This window comes from Sander vitreus, chromosome 2, assembly GCF_031162955.1.
Source record: "Sander vitreus isolate 19-12246 chromosome 2, sanVit1, whole genome shotgun sequence".
NCBI lineage: Eukaryota > Metazoa > Chordata > Actinopteri > Perciformes > Percidae > Sander > Sander vitreus.
The window spans coordinates 27066759-27087674 of NC_135856.1; the positions used below are offsets into that span (position 1 = coordinate 27066759).

Genomic DNA, 20916 nt, shown 5'->3' on the forward strand with positions numbered 1-20916 from the left:
TAAAATGTTTCTCTCCATCTATTTCTGTCTACCCCCGCAGCCCACCTCTCCTCCCTCCCCTAATAAAGGACCTCTGCTTGTGGCCATTTATCTGTGTGTTTAATGTACCTGAATATAAATTATCCATCAGAAAATTAGATGTTAATACCTGCCGTTGTCTCATACTTGTAACTCTTCAGTGTCTTCTAAATTTCCCCGGGGATCCCTTTCAATAAGTGACGGTTGGTGGGTTTTAAGACTGTGTGTGTGTTCCTGTGTGTTTTTTGGAAAAGGGTGCTCAGGAGAAAATAGGGGTGGTATGGTTCACAAAACCCACGGTTCGGTTCGTATCACGGTTTTAGGGTCACGTTTTTTTCGGTTCTGTACGGTTCTTGTTATTTTTTCTTTAAATCTTTAACACTCCAGAAATATACTTCATCATATCATATATAGCTTAATTATCCACAATGTAGGATACAGTATTAAATAATTATATATTTATATCATGTAATCATGTACAAACTGAATTTGACTTGACTTTAAGCACATTATTGGGACCATCTCTGAGGAAAGCTAGCTGAGATTTTGATACAGCAACATTGATGATTTCAACATGCTTTTCATTTATTTGGCAAAAAAAGGAGAATGTGTATTGCCATCTACAGGAACTTATGTGCCTTTTTAGCACATGAAGATTGAAATATTACAGAATATCAATTGAAATAACTTGCATTTATCAAACTGCCAACTTCAGTGTAGCTCTTACAAAAATGTATCCTTTAAAAGAAAAAGAGAGGAACTCTTAAAGCTCTGTCTTTTGAAGAAGTCAGAATACGTTAAACATAAAAACAGTTTACATTGTTATTTAATTTCCTATCCTGGCCTGGGCTGGGACACACAGTCATAAAGTACTTATTGGACTTATCATTGGACTTACAATAAGGAGTGTAGCTGTCAGGTCCTCCTGTATACGTCTCATCTCCGTTTTTCCTGCATCCACCGTGTGTGTATGTGTGTGCGCGCGTCAGTCGCGGGGAGAACTGAGCAGCCCCGCCCGCTGCAGAGACCTGACAGGATCTAAACTGCAGCCGTTTCAGCGACTTTAGAGTGAAAAAAACGTTACAGTACATTGATGTTAAAACGTTTACAGGTTGGCAGGACGGTCTGAAATGTTTTGCACGGTCTTTAGCTGTACGTTTTGTTGGTAACTTGTCCACACCTCTTCTTTCGCGCGAAAGGGAAACTGAGGTCACATACGGGCACGAGGCTACATTGCGCATGCGTCGAACCATGCGGCACACACACGCTCCGAGCCGAGACAAGCGGACTGAGCGGTTCGGATGTTTTTTCATGAACCGTACCACCCCTAGGAGAAAAGATAGGTTGTATGCATCTAGGGCTGCAGCTTTTGATTATTGTAGTTGTCGAGTATTCTACTGATTATTACATAGATAAATTTAGGGAATCGGATAAGACATAGTTTTTGCTTTACTAAAAAACAATAGTAATTAGTGGTTCGTGCAGCTGAACATACAATAGGTGGTGCCCTACCGCGCCAAAAGGACACTCACACCAGGCGATGCAAGAAAAAGGCTAGGAAAATTATTAAAGATCCAGACCACCCGGGTAATAGCCTTTTCACCGTGTTGAGGTCGGGAAGAAGGTACCGGATACACCAAGCCAGCATTGAGAGGCTGCCCTCAGGACACTAGGATCCTAAATAAGGACAAATATATATATTTATTATTATTATTATTAATAAAAATGGCCGAGTCCGAGGTGGCGTCTTCAGATGTTTAATTTTGTTCGACAGTCAAAACAATCAAACAGAAAATTTTAGATATCGGAAAAACTGGAACAAGAAAATGTTTGTCATTTTTGCTAGAAAAAAACACTCAAACAATAAATCCATGATCACAATAGTTGCTGATTATTTACTGTCGATCGACTCATCGATTAATCGACAAATGGTCTCAGCTGTACAATAGTGCTTTAAAGCTCCTGAAAACTTCTTAAACCCAATGTATTTCTCTCAAACAATAAATGTTCATAAAAACAAAGAAAAATGTAAGAAAAAAAAAAACATTCTTAGTTACTATGTTTTAAGAGTTAAATGCTCAAAATCTGCTTCATCAGAAATGTGGTTGTGTGGTTTTCAACAATCCATCCACAGTCATCAATCACATCCTGATTGGTGCATGGGGTGCCATGCACTTTAAACAAGTGAAGAGCACAGACCAAAACACAAAAGAAGAAATCGCTCTCTTCTTCTAAATGTGGCAGATAACTGTGTGTTCATGTAGGAACCTATCGTAAGTAAGAACCTTGAAAAAATATGTTTTTATAGCCTTTACACGTGTTAACATATAATATGCAAAGGCGTTAAATTGTCATTCGAATAGTCAAGGATTGTTGAGTGATTGTTGTTTTGATTGTTTGATTGATCCAAAGGTGATGGCTGAGGATCTTGACGGGCCTTCTTACGATCACGTGCGGTACTCCATCGTGGACGGTAACCAAGGCAGCCCCTTCACCATTGATCCGGTCCGAGGAGAGCTGAGAGTTGCTCGCCAGCTGGACAGAGAGAGAGTAAGAGAAACAGCAGATACAATGCTGACTGTACACACAGAGTTTAATCCACCGAGGAACCAATTGCACTCTGTGCAGAATCCAATCAGAGTCATGTCGAGCCTAATAGGGAAGCCTGTTTACTGATTTCCACTGCGTTGTTATTGCTTACAAAAGCAGTGTTGCATGTATGGTGATTCTCTCCCCCGCTCTTCTCAGACTTCAGGGTACACTCTGATGGTGGTAGCCTCAGACAACGGGCTGCCCGCTCTTTCCAGCAGCGCCATGATCAACATAGACATCTCAGACGTCAATGACAACCCGCCACTTTTCTCCCAGGCCAACTACAGCCTCATCATCCAGGTGAGAGGGGGAAAAGGGGTCAGTATGGAAGGCTGATTAGAAGTTGAGCTGAGGATGAGAATGAGGTAGATGGAAAGAGAGAGGGATGTGCAGGGGGCATTGCAGTGGACACAGAGAGAGGGATTAACAGGGAGGAGGAATAATGGGAGACTGTGCGACTAGAATGTCAAGAAGCAAGTAGGAGGTTGGAGCAAGAACAGAGGAGAGAAACGGGAGAAAGGAGGGGGGGAAGGCAGGGAATTAAAAGACAGAGGCTGCATCTTAAGTATGAGAATTCACATAAGGGATGGAAGGAAAAGGCTGCAAGGCAGGAGTGGTGAAGAGTGGGAATGTGCAAGATACAGAGCTGATAATGGGTGGTTGGCTGGAGTGAAGGGAAAATGAGAAGAATGAAATGCATCTGTATTCCAGTTTTAGGAGAAATCGAAAGATAATAATTCCAAAGTTAGGACGGAAGATGATTTGTTTCCAATGTTCCTGTCTGTTTAGAAAACTGAAAAAGCAATTTATAAGATACTTTGAGGAGACACTGCACACATTGTACACAGCTCAAGCACTTCAGGATGAAACATTGTTTTGCCTCTGACAAAATCCTGACTGGCTTTATTTTACTTCCTATGGTACCTTGATCAAAGTTAGGCACAAAATCACACTAAAACAGAAGAAGAAAGAAACACAGGATGTACACACTGTACCCATCACCAGGAACATCAAGAGTTAAAATTGACTTTTAGAGTCAGGACTTAAAAGGAATCAACAGATGGGACAGATCTAAAGCCCATTCAGGGACAGAAAACACTAAAGAACAGGCCTTAATTGTGAAACTGACATGGTCCCTTTTACTAGGACTCATCAGAAGTATGGTGGACCAGCCGTTGGACAAGCACAACTGACAAATACCAGCACCAGTAGAGGAAGATTAAGTCACCCACTCAAATCTTTAAAGCGGCCATAATCCGTATTTTTATATTAGCAATGGATTGAAATTCCGGGATTGTTCAGGTGCAGTTGGAAATTCCGCCGGATGCCCCTCATTTTGGCCGGATGTCTGCCACCTTCCGCTATCTTTGTGTTGTAATTTTACACTTAGGTTGATTTCTGAGGACTATGGTTAACTGCTCCTCAGATCTCTGCAGGGTAAATCCAGACAGCTAGCTAGACTATCTGTCCAATCTGAGTTTACTGTTGCACGACTAAAACAACCTTTGAATGTACACGTTCCACCAAAACAAGTTCCTTCCCGAGGCTATTTTGCAGAGGCACCATTGCTCCGTCTTGAGCTTAGCACCGCCCAAGACAATTGTGATTGGTTTAAAGAAATGCCAATAAACCAGAGCACGTTTTTCTCCCATCCCGGAATGCTGTGTGGACTAGCCAGACCCTCCTCCACAGCGCTGTTGATGAAGATCTGGCAATGTGCAACTTAGTTGGAGATATATATATATATATACATATATAGGAACGCTTTGGTTTTTTCATTTTCCACTGTAAAAAAAGAAAATTCAGTTATTTGTTTAGTTTCAGCACCGTTCAAATTTCTCTTATGTCAGCAATGTTCTATGCATATCTTACCTTCTGAAAAACAATACATTGTCAAACATTACATAACATTACGTGAAGAGAGCATCCGGAGAACCACCTCCTCTCTTCACGAATATTAACCATGCCTCTCTTGTATCCCACAGGAGAATCGACCAAAAGGCACGAGTGTTCTTCAGCTCATCGTAACGGATCGGGACGCTTCCCACAACGGCCCACCATTCACCTTTGCCATCGTGGATGGGAACGAGGGCGACGCTTTCCACATCAATCAGCAGGGAGCTCTTGTGGCCGTGGGGGCGCTGAATAGGAAAAGTAAAGAACACTACCTACTTCAAGCACAAGTGAGTCACAGCGCCGATGAGAAACCACAGTTGAGAGGTTGTATTGATTTAACCGTCAAGCCGCAGCAACCTGATCTATTTGTCTTCCCTCTTTTCCCTCTCTGTACCTTTTCTCTGTCATGCTCACTCTAGCCCCCCCCCTCACTCCCCCAACTAGTCAATGTTTGTCCCTCCATTTTTTAAACCTTTTGAAAATATATACAATATAAAGCTTTTCACCGTGCTGAATTTAAATAGACATACAATAAAGCTGCTGCATCAGAGTGTATCTCACAGGAGAATCACAAATCAAAGACTGCTTTGAGTTGGCACGTTAACGTGTGTTGCTGGGTGTTGATGTGTCAGGAAAGAACAGGAGAAAGAAACAAGTGGGCAGATGGAATACGAAATGTAAGTGTGATGTCTCGTTACGTGAGATGCACACTCAGATTTGAGTCACATTTAGTTTTTTCTTGCAGAACAGATGACCATGTGAATGTTAACATGCGTGATCTATAGATGATTTGTTGGCTTTAATATCAGTGCACCTACAGTATGTCGATGCCGTCCACCTAGGGATATCAGTGAAAGAGCTTGATTGCCCTCTGCTGTTTAAAAAATAAAGCTTGCAGATATGAACTTAACAGTGCACATTATTTCCTCTTCTCATCCCTCATGTTCAGGTGTCAGACAGTGGCAGACCTCAGCTCTTTTCCACCGCCTTCATCAGTGTACGCATCATCGAGGAGAGCGTCTACCCCCCTGCCATTCTTCCACTGGACATCTTTGTGACAACCGCCGGCGATGAATACCCCGGTGGTGTCCTGGGCAAGATCCACGCCACCGACCAAGACGTCTACGACACCCTCACCTACAGCCTCGCCCCCTCTTCCTCATCACCCTCAGATGAGAGTGGCGCCTTGTTTTCAGTCTCCGCCTCCGACGGCAAAGTCATCGCCTTACGACCACTCGACATCGGCCACTACCCTCTCAACGTGACGGTGACTGACGGGCGCTTCACCACAGCGGCCGACGTCACTGTGCACATTAGGCAGGCAACGCGTCAGGCTCTGGACAACTCTATTGCGGTGCGCTTTGCGAATATTGCCCCAGAGGAGTTCATCGGGGATTACTGGCGCAACTTCCAGCGGGCACTGAGGAACATCGCCGGAGTCAGGAGGAGTGAAGTCCAGTTAGTGAGCCTGCAGCCTTCAGAGCAAGGAGATCTGGATGTGCTGTTGGCTCTAGAGAGATCTGGCAGCCCCTACCAATCTCAGGAGGTGAGAGGAGCCACGATTACTTTTTTTTTATGTTTCTACATGTTGATTTGTAGCTACTGGTACCAAATAGGGGTGGGCCGTATTGTCTTTTGAAGTGCTACAGAACCGATATGTTGCTGCAAAATATCAATATTTTGATTTAATAAAATAAGGCGCTCTGAATAGATTTTCCCTTCTCCCAGCGTCAAGCAGCACTTCATGGCTCCTCGAGGTGGCGCTCAACACATGAATGAGGGAAACTTAAACATAATTTAATTGTGCTTTTTTCTAACAGTTTGGACTTGCAGTGAATAAAGAAAGAAAGCCTGTACTTAACCTTTTTTTTACAGACATTTTGTATTCATAGTTAGACCGATATCGTGATGTATCATTATAGGATTGTCTAGCAATTTATTCCATGTAATGTGTATCATATCGTATCATGAGGTACCTTGTGATTCCCACCCCTAGTACCAAACTTGTACATAACAGTGTTATTTTGTTGTTGGGCTGCAACTAACAATCATCAAACAGATTCATTATTTACTCTATAAAGTGTCAGGAATTTGTGAAAACTGTCATAATGTCATCATTAGGAGATGTCTTCAAATTACTTTTTTTTTTTTTGCCAGACCAACAGTCCAAAACCCAAAGCTATTCAGTTTGCGATGACATACAAAAAAAGAGGAGAAAAAGCTGATGTTCATTTGTCTTCAGGTCGTTTTCCGTAAGCTGAACTCCTCTGCAGCTGTGATCGAGGAAATGACGGGGGTTCGGATCGTGCGGGTGGTGCAGAAGCTGTGTGCAGGTCTGCACTGCCCGTTAAGCTTCTGCGATGAGGTCATCTCCCTGGACAAGGCCGCCATGTCCACTTACAGCACGGCTCGCCTCAGCTTTGTTACCCTGCGACACCTGAGAACTGCCACCTGCCAGTGTGAAGGTACACACACACACACACACACACACACACATGCACATTTACGGTCTGTTAGAAACTCCCATTCTAAGTGGAAGTATGTTGGCATTTAGGTGGCAGATGTCCCGTGTTGAACAACCTGTGTGAGAACAACCCCTGCCCTGAGGGAATGGAATGTTTGGCAGATCCAAGAGATACTGTGTTCAGTTGTGTGTGTCCAGAGGGCAAAAAGGGCAAATGTTCTGGTAAGACAACCCACCTCTTTCTTTGTGTTCCCAGATGTTTTTTGTCCTTTACCCATCTCCAGCTTCTTCCAGTTGTAGCGATAATTCAAATACAGTAATCTAAAGTTGATGCTGCATGCGTGTCCCACCTCTTTTTGATACATGTCTATTACTTCCTGTCAGATGGCCACTCACTGACGTTCAGCGGCAGCGGCTATGTGAAATACCTTCTGATGGAGAACGAGAACAATGAGTTAATGAAACTGTCTCTGAGGCTCAGGACCTTCTCCAGCCATGCTACTGTCATGTACGCCAAAGGAACCGACTACAGTATCCTCGAGGTGTGTGTGTGTGTGTGTGTGTGTGTGTGTGTGTGTGGGTAAACATATTTGTCCAGCTTTATTAACAGTGCATTCATTACTTCAGCGTCTTTTAAACTAAAATGATAAACTCACTTATCATAATTAAGTCTAGGCTGACTGTCCCTCTGCATTTCTGAGCTTGTCTCTCTATTACTGCCAAGCATAACAAATGAATAAATACAAAACTGACCCACCCTGCCATGTGTACCAATCAACTTTGCTGAAGGGTTCAAAAAAGATATTTTTAAACCTATTTCACATAAGGGAGGATGGGAATTTGGTGGTGGGTTAAAAAGAATCTCACACACAAGAGCTATTTTAGTGCTGGGAGGGAAACAGAAAGCAGTTTTCCACACATTCCTTTTCTGTCTGTCTGGTATAGGAGTCTACACGCCCGACATTAGACTAAAACCTGGCTGGCTAAGAGGCAGTTATTGTTTATCAGACGGTCATTTAAGGCTTTGAATTTCTGAACAGAAGTTATACTGTTGTATAAAGATATTTTCCTGTAAACCTAGTAGGCTATAGCTAATAGACATTTGTTTGCTCTTTAGCAAGATAATATTAAAAATTATTTCATGACATGGTAATAAATTGATGCAAACTGTATTTTCTGATAGGGAGTGATTTATGACAGTGTCAGACATTGATTTATAGCAGTAACTTGATGATTTCATTACGATTTCTCCGCCCAAGTTTTAATCTTGTGAAGTGTTAATGAAACAGGGGAAATAAAGAGCAGAATTGATTAAGATGAATAACCTACCTGGTATATGCTGGTTGTTGATCATGTTCTTATTCAGTGTTTTTTCGGACTCTGATAGATTGTGAACGGCCGTCTGCAGTACAAGTTTGACTGCGGCAGCGGGCCCGGCCTGGTGTCAGTCCACAGCGCTCAGGTTAACGACGGCGAGTGGCACTCTCTCACACTGGAGGTGGATGGTAACTACGCTAAGCTTGTGCTGGACCGGGTGCACGCCGCCTCGGGCACAGCACCGGGCACCTTGCGAACCCTCAACCTCGACAACAGCATTTACTTTGGCGGACACGTGCGCCAGCTCACCTCGGCTCGCCACGGGCGCAGCCTGCCCGTCACCAACGGGCTCCGCGGCTGCATGGAGGCCATCACTCTGAACGGCCAGGAGCTGCCTCTCAACACCAAAGCACAGCGGGCCTACGCCGTGCTGGAGGACATTGTGGACGTGACCCCAGGCTGTGCACTCGCACCAGCTGAGAGTTGTTCCAGCAACCCATGTGCCAACGGAGGGAGCTGCAACTCGCTGCCTAATGGAGGTACATAATGTCCTGCTCAGCTCATTGCACTCATAGTTTCACTGGAGTTGCTTTAAGGGAAACCCGCTGGCAGGCGTCATTTTCATGTCGTGCGGCAGAGTTTTTGCCGACTTGTGAGCGCCGGGGGAGTAGACTCGGTGCCGTTCATCTGCATGTGCTACCAGCGCTGCAGTGACACAAACCTGGTTAAAAATCAGCATAGTTTACCTTTTAAGTCAAATTTCAAATTGTCCATTTTCCGTATCTGTACATTATCTTAGGTCTCGGCAAGGTTTAACAGGAGTTTTAATTGTGCCCTAAATTCCTTGTCTATTTATGTACCAAACTAGCACTGTAACTTCCTTTTTACTACTTGCAAACAGCTGTAGCGACTGAAGAGGTGAACCTGTTCTTTTATTCAAGACAGGCTATTGGAGACAGGCATCTTTTATCATAGTTTTGCAAGACGTCTCCCTGTTTTTCTGATGTGCTCCTATTGCTGTTTATTTGTACTTAGTGCTGTTTGCTATTAATGCAAACTCAACATTTCTGCATCTGTATCACATTAAAAACCTGCCAGCAGTTCAGGGTGCATAATCCCTCACCATCTCTGGAAGGCGTTGTTGTTTAGGCGTGTTGAATTTCAGTAATCAGCTGAAACAAAAACTAAAAACTGTGTAGTAAGCATGTAATTGTGATATTGGAATTAATGTAAATTATGTAGAATAATGCGTGGCTTACGCACGTGGCGTACCTGTTTTAAGAGAAAACTCACCTCCAGCAATTCTTTCCAAACTGGCTTGGATTTGAGTATTTACAGTAGTTCAAAAAGCGTCATTGTCTTCATAAGTCTTTCTTTCTGAATTTCACAGGCTACTTCTGTAAGTGTCCTGCCTCTTTCATGGGCACCCACTGTGAGATTGGCATAAGTCCTTGTGCCTCCAACCCCTGCCTGTATGGGGGCACCTGCGTACCTCGTGCAGACGACTTCTACTGCCAGTGCAGAGGCCAGTACTCAGGACAAAGGTATAACATCCTCTTTGGTCTTGATTATACATAGAAAAGGTGAACATTTTCCCCAAGCTTACAGCAGAGATGCCGTCTTGGTAGAATGACTTTGCACGTGTGTCTGTGTGATAATGATGATGATGTGATGAACCTAAACAAAGGCAAAGTTATCACTGTACTTTATACACATAGTTTTACTTCTAATATCGGAACTACGTCAGGGAAAATTTGGAGACCGGTAATCTGCCTTCATGAATTATGTCTTATGCATTACTTTACACTGTAGTATATCCTGCAGCCACATACAACTTATGTTTGTAAAAACACCTTTCAGAAATGTAGTCTTTATATAATTTTTTGAGGTTTCTTAAGTGAACTTGTTTTGAATTCAGGTGCCAGTTGGGGCCGTACTGCAGAGACAACCCCTGTCAAAACAGTGGGAAGTGTATTGACAGCCTGGATGGTCCAGTATGTGAGTGTGAAGCAGGCTTCCAGGGAGACAGGTACGTACATGTTGCAGGGTTTCCACGGGGTCTTAAAAAGTCTATAATTTGCTGAAGATTTGTGTTCTAGGTCTTAAATTATTTTAAACAGGTCTTAATTTTCCTATGTCAATGTAACGCTACCTCTAATACTCATTGAAAGGTTCCCGCAGCGCTTTTTTTATTCTGGGGTGTTGTAGTTTTTCTGTCGCTAGTCCAAATATAATTTGCTGTATTACAACTACAAATGAGACCAACATGCAACTTATATTGCAGCCATTCTAGACACCAGTCCTAGAATGCCAATGAGGAAATTGGGGAATTATTTCAAAAATGTTTCCGGACTCTGACATCTGACTAGGTTTTTGATGTCATGATATAGGTCTTAAATTTCATTCGTAATGGTCTTAAAAAGTCTTACATTTGACTTGGTGAAACCTGTAGAAACCCTGTGTTGTGTTTAAACACATAAACTGAACTCACTAAATGATTTAATATCTCCAACTAGACAAGTGTGATATCAGCAGTTTGTAACACGCCTCACTAAATCCCAATGTATTGTCCAGGTGCCTGAGCGATGTCGATGAGTGCATCAAGAACCCCTGTGCCAACGGCGGCCAGTGCCAGAACACATACGGCGCCTACAAGTGCAACTGCTCGCTGGGATTCAACGGAAAGATGTGTGAACTCGCCGCCGAGGTCCGCAATGAATTTGTCTCCACCTCCTGGAACATCGGCCTGGAGGAGGTGATTGGCATCGTGGTGTTTGTGTCCAGCATCTTCATCCTGGTCCTCCTCTTCATCATCATCCGCAAGAAGGCTTGTCGCAGAAAGTCAAAGGGCGGCAACGACGACAAACATCTCGGAGGTTCAAACGTGCCTCACTCCTTCCTCCAGAGGCCCTACTTTGACGCCAAACTCAACAAGAACATCTACTCGGACATCCCGCCGCAGGTCCCTGTGAGGCCCATCTCCTACACTCCCAGCATTCCAAGCGACTCACGGAACAACCTGGACAGGAACTCGTTTGAGGGCTCAGCCATCCCGGAGCACCCTGAGTTCAGCACCTTCAACCCGGACTCTGTGCACGGACACCGCAAGACTGTGGCCGTGTGCAGTGTAGCACCCAATCTCCCACCTCCGCCACCCTCCAACTCTGTCTCAGACAGTGACTCCATCCAGAAGCCAAACTGGGACTATGATTATGATGGTAAGTTCTCATCAGCTTTAAGCCAAGTCCATTCTGTTTATATACTATAGTGCCAAATCACAACTGAAGTTATCACACCTGTGCCAACGCAGGAGTTACATTGAGTTCCAAATTACTACTATCATGACGTTTATTGCATTTAAGAAAATGAATATTGAATTTAACAATTCAAAAGTATCATTCACTTTCAGTGGAATCCAATCATGAAGATAGTGAAATTCTGGGTAACACTATTTTATGTAGGTCCCTAATTATCTAATATAGATTTCTTGGAAGTTTCCTGTACAAATTGGTTCAAATCTGGTTAAATAGTTTTTAGTTAAATACTAGTTTAACGTCGTCTCCATTTACTCTATAATTTGTACCGAATGATTTAGCTCTTGCCAGGAAACTTACTTAATTTGATAGCAAATTCTGTTTACCAAATGAATTCCAAACTAAATTTAAAGAAAGCTGTGGTTTTACCTATGATAATAAGAGTTTTGCCTCATGCATAACAGTGGCGCACAGTTAATTTAACATACATTGTCCATATTGCGATTTGACACCAGAAAATATACGTGTTTGATATTGATTTTCTACTATTTAAAAGTCCCATGGGAATTCGAAAAGCAGCAACACCCTACAAGGACTTGTATTTTTGTCTTTTCAAAAGTTAATTTGTTGCGCATCCCTATACTAATTGATTTCAACCATACAGCTTTCTATATCTCATCCATATACTGTGGGTTATACGCTAAAATGAAAATGTGCTTTGTCTTCCAGCTAAAGTGGTGGACCTAGACCCGTGTCTGACCAAGAAGCCTTTGGAGGACAGTGCCTGTCACCCGTACAACACCAGGGGCAGCATGTCTGAGGTCCAGTCCCTCAGCTCCTTCCAGTCAGAGTCCTGCGACGATAACGGTACGCAGCATGTTAAATCTATCTATCTATCATCTGAGAAAAACTAGACAAGACAGCATACAGTAGTTTGCAAAGTGCCATGTTTTATAACACACTAGGGCTGCACGATATGAGGGAAATATGCGATGATATTACTTGCGATAAACAAATAGATATTAAAATGTACTCAGTTCTGCATTTCTGCTGCTTTCAGTATTCTTCTAAAATACAAGAAATTGCTTGTTGATTTTAAAAAAACAAAGGAAAGGAAATCAAGGAATACTGAATTAAACATAAAAGGCACAACTAAAAAAAGAACGACAGTTACAGGTGCTGTTTTCTACTGATATGTTCCTTCAACTAACACAAAAAAATCTGTCGCGACATGTCGCAGCCTTTAGCAACATGTATATTGCGCCAGTTGATATCGTGGCAACAATAAGAAAAACGACATATTGTGCAGCTCTATAACACACACACACATGTATGAGATGTTATTCTGCACTTGTGATGATCGATTTCTTCTTTTCTTTTGTCTGATCAGCGTGCAGGGTTGTGTTCCCTCTTGTCTTGTAGAGCCTTGTGGATTTCGATGCTAACTCTGTTTCTTTGCATGCTCACAATGGATGGCCCGAAATGGTGGCTCTGGGGTCACATGTTCTTTTCTCTTTCTTTTTGCTGCGGGGCTTCAGCTCCCATATGGATCAAATCAGTCCACAGATCCAGAACAAGGTTTTAAATAGGGGGGGTCCAGCCTGTAAGTCCTCAATCATTACCGGTACAGACGGAAGCAATCACAAGAATTTGCCCTGTGTAATTCTCCCTGGATTATATAGATATATAAAAACATTCCGACCCTGTTTTCTAATCCGCCGGCTCTCAGTTTACCTGTGTTCAAAAGGAGTTTGATGACTTACCTAGATGGCAGTTATGTTCTGTTTGAAAATCGCTCCCAAGGTCATTGACTGTGACAGATGATTATTTTTTTTCATTTAAAGCATGCCTTTTCTTCTTCTTCTTTTGTTTGTCTCTTCTTTTTTTGTTTCAAAATGTAGCTACAAACGGATGTTTAAAGCAAACATCAAGGAACATATCACAAGGGTATACATACACGCATATGTTGTGTTCTCCTGTAATTTCCTCTTCATATCTCCCTTATTACCCTGTCATTACTGGGATATCATGATGGGGATTGTGCTGCTCCTAAGTCATCAAAACCTTCCATATCTTCCACGGGAAACACAAATGAATCCGAAATTGAATTAGAACTTGAATACTTCCTAAACAAGTCTTTTCTGTTTCCTCATTTCCCCAGCTTGTTTTCCTAAACACACACACACACACAGTGTGTCGGGGTTGGAAATGCGTTTATATCTCCAGGGATTTTCACTGATTCTTCCATCTGTACTGTCAATGGCACCCCGTAGCATCTCAGTATGTTGTTGCTGTTGTGTGTTATCTTGCACAAAACAAAACCAGACCCCCCCCCCCCCCCCAGTGTCGCCTTCCACCATCGTCTTGTGCCCAGCCATGAACCCCCCCTTCACGACCCACCCCCCCTTGACATTCAGTGTCGACACAGAAAGAAAAAAAAAGTGTCCAGCAACCAGGACAGTTTGGGACGGGAAGTGTGTCGCTTGTGTTGGAATCACTCCCAACCTCCATGCACTCCATATGTGTTCTTTTTTTATTTTTACATTATAAAAGCATTTGTAATCTAATGCTAGATCTCTTCCACCCACTCTCCTTTTTCCGCTGCCTCCCACAAGCCTCCATAATGACTGTAATCCACCTTGTCAATTCCGCCGTTGACACGGTGGAAGGAGAAGGTACTCTTTTATTGCTTCCATCTGCCAGTAGTTTGGTTCTTGGTGTTGGGATGTGAAGTGCAGGTTCCAGAGCTGCCATTATCTTACACTGACGAATCTCGTCTGACCCTGGCGTGTTCCTTTCTTTTTCGATTCAGCTTCTAATTAAAAAAAGATATGCAAATACTAAATTAAACAGGCACATAAGTGTTGCCTTCAAGTCTCCGTATTGATCTTTGCCAACTTTTGATTACACGCCTCATAAAGTCTGTTTAAGAAAATGGCAAACCTGTTGTCCATTAATTATCCTGTCACTCTCTTTATCATTATTATGTTTCTCAGTGTTTCGTTATGTCCCTCATCCCATTTCATTTCATTCGTGGTCTAAAGCTTGATTTATGCTTCTGTGTAAAATCTACGCCGTTGCTACGTACGTAGGTACGTGGAGACACGGACCCTACGCCGGACCCTACGCCGGAGCGTGACGTGTACCTGTCGAAAAATGTAACTACACGTCGCGGCGACGTAAACAACATGAAATCAAGGAGAGGGTTAACTTTTCCTGCTACAGATTTCCCACCGTGGTCAGAAAACACAGGGGAGACACTTTGTTTCTCTCACTATGACTCTAGAGTCGCTACTCGCTCCGAAGCTAATCGTCGTCACTCTCTCACTTCTCCCTCGCTCTATCACCCACTCCCCACACACACACACACACATGCCGGCTCGACGCATACACCAGCGCACAAGTATAAACATCAGGCCACTTACGTAGGCTACAGCGAAAGCTCGGCGTGGAGCCTCAGCAGAACCATAAATCAAGCTTAAGCCAATTGTTCTTTCCTCTCAGGTTTTAATGTGACTTGTTGTTTCTCTTTCTCTCCTCCTCGCCTCATATAAAGAGTCTTTTTTGGCTCATGATCTCAAGAACCCGAGAGGTGACTTTTTACATCTTTGTTTGCCTGATGTTCATTGGTGTTCCCCCGATCCCCACCCTTTAACTCTTAACCACTAACCCCGGAGCTTAATGAGAGAGTTAAACCTGCTCTGTGAGGCCAAGCTGGTGTAACACCGAGTTCTTTCTGCATCATTGGCCTCTTAAGGTGTTACGTCTGCCTCTGTAAGATTATTTAACACCCTAAAAAACATCCCCACGCATGGCTTCGATGTTGTGACAACACTGAAAGAAAATGTTAATTTGATTATATGATCAGTAACTAATTGGCAATTTAACTGATTGGATGGAAGTCTTTGTGTCTGTTAGTGCTGTTAAGAGTTTGTCACAGCCTTTACGGTGACTATTTTCAACACTTGAAACCCTGAAATTCACTGGATGTTAAAGTGGTTTAGTTATCCTGTAAGTCCCCACATCAGTTTTCAATATGATTTGTCTGGTGAACAGTTGTAGAGGACAACTCTGTCTTTAAAGGACAAATCCGATAACACGTTAATAACATGTGTACCGAGTCAACCGTTCTCTGGGATATGTTTTCATGCTAATTGAATGTGACCAGTTTTAGCGCAAACCGCTAATTAGCTTATAATGCTAGTCGTCGGGGCAAGGGTAACGTAAAAAGAAATCACTATTTCTATACCACTAACAAGGCTCAAAATAGCACCACACTTCCACGGTAGCGTAATGAGGGTCCCTAAATGTAAACTGAAGCATTGAGAACTTTGTAAGTGTACAGACAGTTTATTATAAAAAGATAGTTTATAAAGACAGTATCGTTCACGTATACAGGCAGGCGCCATCTTGGGAAAACAGTCACGACCAGTCGAACCACGAACGCCGTGCTTGAGCTATGTTACTGGTTACTGGTTGACTGTTTTCCCAAGACGGCGCCCGCATGAACGGTACTGTCTTTCTAAACTATCTTTTTAATAAACTGTCTGTACACTTACAAAGTTCTCAATGCTTCGGTTTACATGTTAGGTTCATTTTGCGCTGGATTTGACCTTTAAGTCACAACAATAAGTGCGTCTTTAGCTTGAATAATTGGGCATATAACCATGTGAAAGAGAATGTGTGGTATAATTACTAGGGGTTCAAATTAAACCTATAGACTAAGGATTTTACTATGAAAATACTCAACGCAAATGTTTTGTCTACACATATCTTTGGACGATAACAAGATGTAACTGAACAAATAACAGGGAGACAGAACAGATCTTGATAACTTGTTTTTTTTTATGTCACTGTGTCTTTAAGTCTGCGAATGTGTCTGCAGTGTGTTAAATAGTAACTCTCACAAAGTGGTGTGAAGTGTTTATTAATGCAAAACTCATTGTGTTTGTGTGACGTATTGTGCTACTGTTGCATGGTGTGGGTTTTTAACATTAACATGATGTCGTTTGGTGAACGTTAATTGTACTGTATGTGAGCTTTGGTGCGGAATACTAATGTGTGTGTTTGTGCTTTGGGCTTTCCCTTCTCCAACAGGATATCACTGGGACACATCTGATTGGATGCCAAGTGTTCAACTTCCTGGAATCCAGGAGTTTCCACAGTATGAGGTTGTGGAGTCGCCCGCCCCTCTGTACAGCGACCCGAGTGCCATCGACACCGACTACTATCCCGGCGGCTTCGACATTGAGAGCGACTTCCCTCCGCCGCCGGAGGGCTTCCCTGCAAACGACGACCTGCCGCCACCACCGTTGCCAGAGTACGGCGACCGCTGTGACACGCTGCGGCCCATGGGCAGAGATTTTGACCCGTCTGGGACCGGTCCGGGCGGCCCGGCCGGGGTCCGCCAGCGCCCGGCCCTGCCCCAGCTCTACAGCCTTAACCAGTACCTGCCACAGCACTCCTACCCAGGCGACGGCGGCGACACCGAGGGCCAAGGTGCCACTTCCACCTCAGGCACCACCACCCCGGCTTCCACCATGGGCACCGGTGGCTACAGAGGGGGATACCCTTTAGGTTGTAGTCGGGACTTTGACTCCTCAGCTTTGGACAACATGTCCATGTCTCTGTACATGTCCACAGCCTCCTGCTCGGACATGTCGGCGTGCTGCGAGGAGTCCGAGGCGATGATAAGCGACTACGAGAGCGGCGACGAGGGCCACTTTGAGCGGCTGTCCATCCCGGCGCTGGACTCCCAACAGCACACTGAAGTCTGACACTGGATCCAAACAAAAGTGCCTGAACCCACAGCTACACCTTATGTTAACCCCTCACACACAACCCACACTAAAACATGCACAGTATGCGTACACAGAAACACAACACACACACACACACACACACACACACACACACACACACACACACACACACACACATACATATACATTCACACACACACACACACACAATGAATTGGGTCTAAACACGGGGGTTGTTGAGACTGGTTGTGAAGATCTCATGAAGCTATAGGAGAGACTGTAGCATCTTAACATCTGCTCAGTCCAACTTCTGCCCCTTTGAGTTGGCGTTGCCATTGCTTTAATTGTCTGTCATCATACACAGGAAGTGGATTGTCCGAAGGGACAACGTCAATGTAGAACAGGAAAAGCATCGTGAGAAAAAAAAAAAAAAGAATATCTCTGTTTCTATAAATACAACCAAGCAAAATGTTTTTTATACAAGTCCTCATTTTCAATGTAAATTTAAATGTACAGTTTTGATTTCAAAGTTTACTAGGTTTTGTAGATATTCTATGCTTTTATTTTCAAAAAGAGTTAAATGGTGTGACATTATCAGCCTTACTGTGCTTACATTCGCAAAAAAAAAGAGGAAACGTTAGAAAAAGAGTGAGAAGAAAAGAGCGTGGCTTTTCCGAACTGTGTACTCGTAAAGTTTATTGTCTCCTGCTCATTTCAAAAAGGGTCTTCAATGAACGACTGCATATTCTTGTTGGTTTTTTTTAATTTGTTTGTTTGTAAATTTTGACTTTGGAACCTCTTTATTTTTCCACCAAGAAAATGGGACCCAATATATTTATAGTGCAGAGTTATCCATGGACACGTGACTTTTTCAGGTGTCTATGTGTGTGTGAGCAATGCTATGGTCTTGTTAAGGTTTTTATTGAATACTGCCACAAGCTCACGCTTTCCTACTGGCAATAAATTATTCCTAAAAAATATCTCTGCTGTCTGTGTGCAATTATTTACAAACTGTATTCATGAATAGAAGTTGTTCAGTAGTAGCAGTAATCTGGGTACAATTCATTTGTTTGGATGGCTGGAATAGTAATACAAACGGGTCACTTTTTATTTTAGTTCTTTAAAATGCTGTAATATTTTTAAACAAAATGATTAATCCACTATTTGAAAAGATTATTGGCAGGGTAATCAGCAATGGAAATTATTTTTAGTTGCAGCCCTACAATCCATTGCAATATATGTGACAAATGAAATTTTGTTTTAAATCGTATATATACAGTGACATCATTATATTTATCAGAGCATTTAACAAGCAGTGGCCAACTGTCATTAGAAACTCATGGCATGCAGCCAAAGATACAACACTCAAAAGTTTATTTTGAATTCTTGTAGAGATCTCAAAGTTGTCACACATACCACATATGTCAGGCTGAATGTTAGGGCAATGTGAATAAAATAGTACACAAGACAGCTAGAATATTTCAGTTTGATGGAATGCTGCAGCAATAAAATACATGGAGTCTTGGTTTTGAATATTTCACTCAGTGTTAACATCATTAAGCTTTAATAAAGCCTTGGAACAAGCTGATCCAGAGTGTATACAGGACATTCAGAAAGTATTGAGAATCCTTCACTTTTTGTCATGTTGCAGCCTTATGCTAAAATAGCTTTAATTAATTCAGTCTATAGTCACTCAATTCCCCATAATGACAAAGCAAAAACAGGATTTTAGACATTTTTGCAATTGAATGCAAACGGAAACATCACATTGACAGCCACCACATGTATTAAAAAGAGAAACCTAAAATATCAAAATAACAAGTATTCAGACCCTTTGCTTTGACATGAGGTGTAGCCCAGGTGCCTCCCATTTCTCTTGATCATCTTTGAGATGTTTCTACACCTTGATTGAAGTCCACCTGTGGTAAATTCAATTGATTGGACATGACATGGACATTGGAAAGGCACACACCTCACCTTTATGGGGGGGGGGGAATATTTTAATGATTTCAGCATAAGGCTGCAACATAACAAAATATGAAATGAACGAAGAGGCCTGAATACTTCCTGAATCACTGTATAATACTGTCAGATCGTGTGGACTAAGATGAGTTAATGTTATAGTAGTCTCGCATTGCCAGACCTTCCTCCACAGCGCTACACAGGAGGGTCTGGCTAGTCCACACAGCATTCCGGGATGGAAGAAAAACGTGCTCTCGGTTATTGTCATTTCTTTAAACCAATCACAATCGTCTTGTGCGGGGCTAAGGAGGAACTTGTTTTGGTGGAACATGTGTACGTTGAACAATCACGGAAATGAAACATTTAACTGCTTAAATTATGCTCGAATTAAACATTTGTGAGTCCAACTTTTGGATTGCCAGGTTGTGACAAATGCATTTATACATTTTCTTGTCAGGAAGGTCTCTCCAATGAACTGAACACACTCTGTGATTGTACTACAGTCACGTGATGAAAATAGTGGTCCTGCTGTCTTTTGTGTTAGCGCCACTGGGGGACATCAGAGTTAGACATTTTTAAATTGCAAACATACAGTAGTGACTTTAACAGCACGCTTGATGGATTACTGACTTACTCATGTTATAATAAGCTTAGGGTTACATAAATCCTTCATAAAGCATGCCTCGTTAGAAGGTGGAACCAAGTTGAAAGGTCATGCTGTTTAATTCGTCTGGCTTCCTCATTTCTCACCAAACTAAACCAGCCCCCAATGCGTTCATTTTGACCCAACTAAAAAACAAGCTTGTTTCTTTTTGTTAAGTTTTAAAAGCAGAGCCCTTGCATCTTTTGGGTTAGGGGTTAGGGGTTAGGATTAGACATCCTGGTTGCACATTTACCCTCCAGTATATTTAATTAGGTAAAGTTTCATTGAGTGTAAGTTATAAGAAAAGCATCACTTAGGTTTACACAGAAAATGTGCTCAGTAATTCTTGAACTGCTTTCCCATACAGTAAGCATTGCCACTCCGATGCCGTGTTGTCATGCACGACATGACAACACGGCATCGGAGTGGCAATGACATTCCTTGGTTTAAAAACAATTAGCTCTTGGGTCTGTCAATTCATTTGTCACCCCAAAAGGAGGCTGTTGCTAAGACCGATTAGAGGAAATGGACAATTCTTTCTCAGTTGGCTTGCAGAATTAAAAAGCATTTTTAGGAACGGCGCTCAGGTTTCACATGTGGAATGAAACTTCTCCACAGTCTGAGAGGTATAATGTGAAGAATAACATACAGTACATCCCAAACTCTAGCAGTGGTTGTATTCGAAATCACTTTGCAGCCACTCGTGCTGCTTAATCTCATGCTTGGTGGATCCAATTAACTCTGGATATGGCACCAGATGTTTTCCCCTTTAAATAAATTAAGATCTTTAGACCTGTTAATGCATTATTCATAATCAGGAATGCAGTACTGTGGGAAAGGAGGTGTTCCGCTTCAGGGGATGGAGTTATTAGCTTTCACTTGGGAGGCTGCGAGTCTGTAATACTGTATGAAAACCACAAGATGGCTGCATATGGCAACTCATAAAAGCCGGAGGAGGACAGGATGGTTCTGAGTTCCAAAAACAGCAGAGCAACCTGGAGTCTCATC

General features: G+C 42.6%; 1 protein-coding gene across 2 annotated transcripts in view; it reads left to right on the forward strand.

Moving 5' to 3' along the window:
* fat1a (FAT atypical cadherin 1a) overlaps positions 1-18283 on the forward strand; it is an 84508-nt gene extending 66225 nt beyond the window's left edge. For both annotated transcript variants that reach the window (XM_078263349.1, XM_078263342.1), the window contains exons 16-28: positions 2431-2568; positions 2767-2910; positions 4596-4793; positions 5456-6052; positions 6749-6971; positions 7061-7192; positions 7355-7512; positions 8358-8826; positions 9678-9831; positions 10206-10316; positions 10862-11505; positions 12271-12408; positions 16639-18283. In XM_078263349.1, coding sequence (XP_078119475.1) covers positions 2431-2568; positions 2767-2910; positions 4596-4793; positions 5456-6052; positions 6749-6971; positions 7061-7192; positions 7355-7512; positions 8358-8826; positions 9678-9831; positions 10206-10316; positions 10862-11505; positions 12271-12408; positions 16639-17318 — 3786 coding nt within the window. In that variant the 3' untranslated portion in view covers positions 17319-18283. The remainder of the gene's footprint in view (positions 1-2430; positions 2569-2766; positions 2911-4595; positions 4794-5455; positions 6053-6748; positions 6972-7060; positions 7193-7354; positions 7513-8357; positions 8827-9677; positions 9832-10205; positions 10317-10861; positions 11506-12270; positions 12409-16638) is intronic.
* The last annotated feature ends 2633 nt before the right edge of the window (positions 18284-20916 follow it).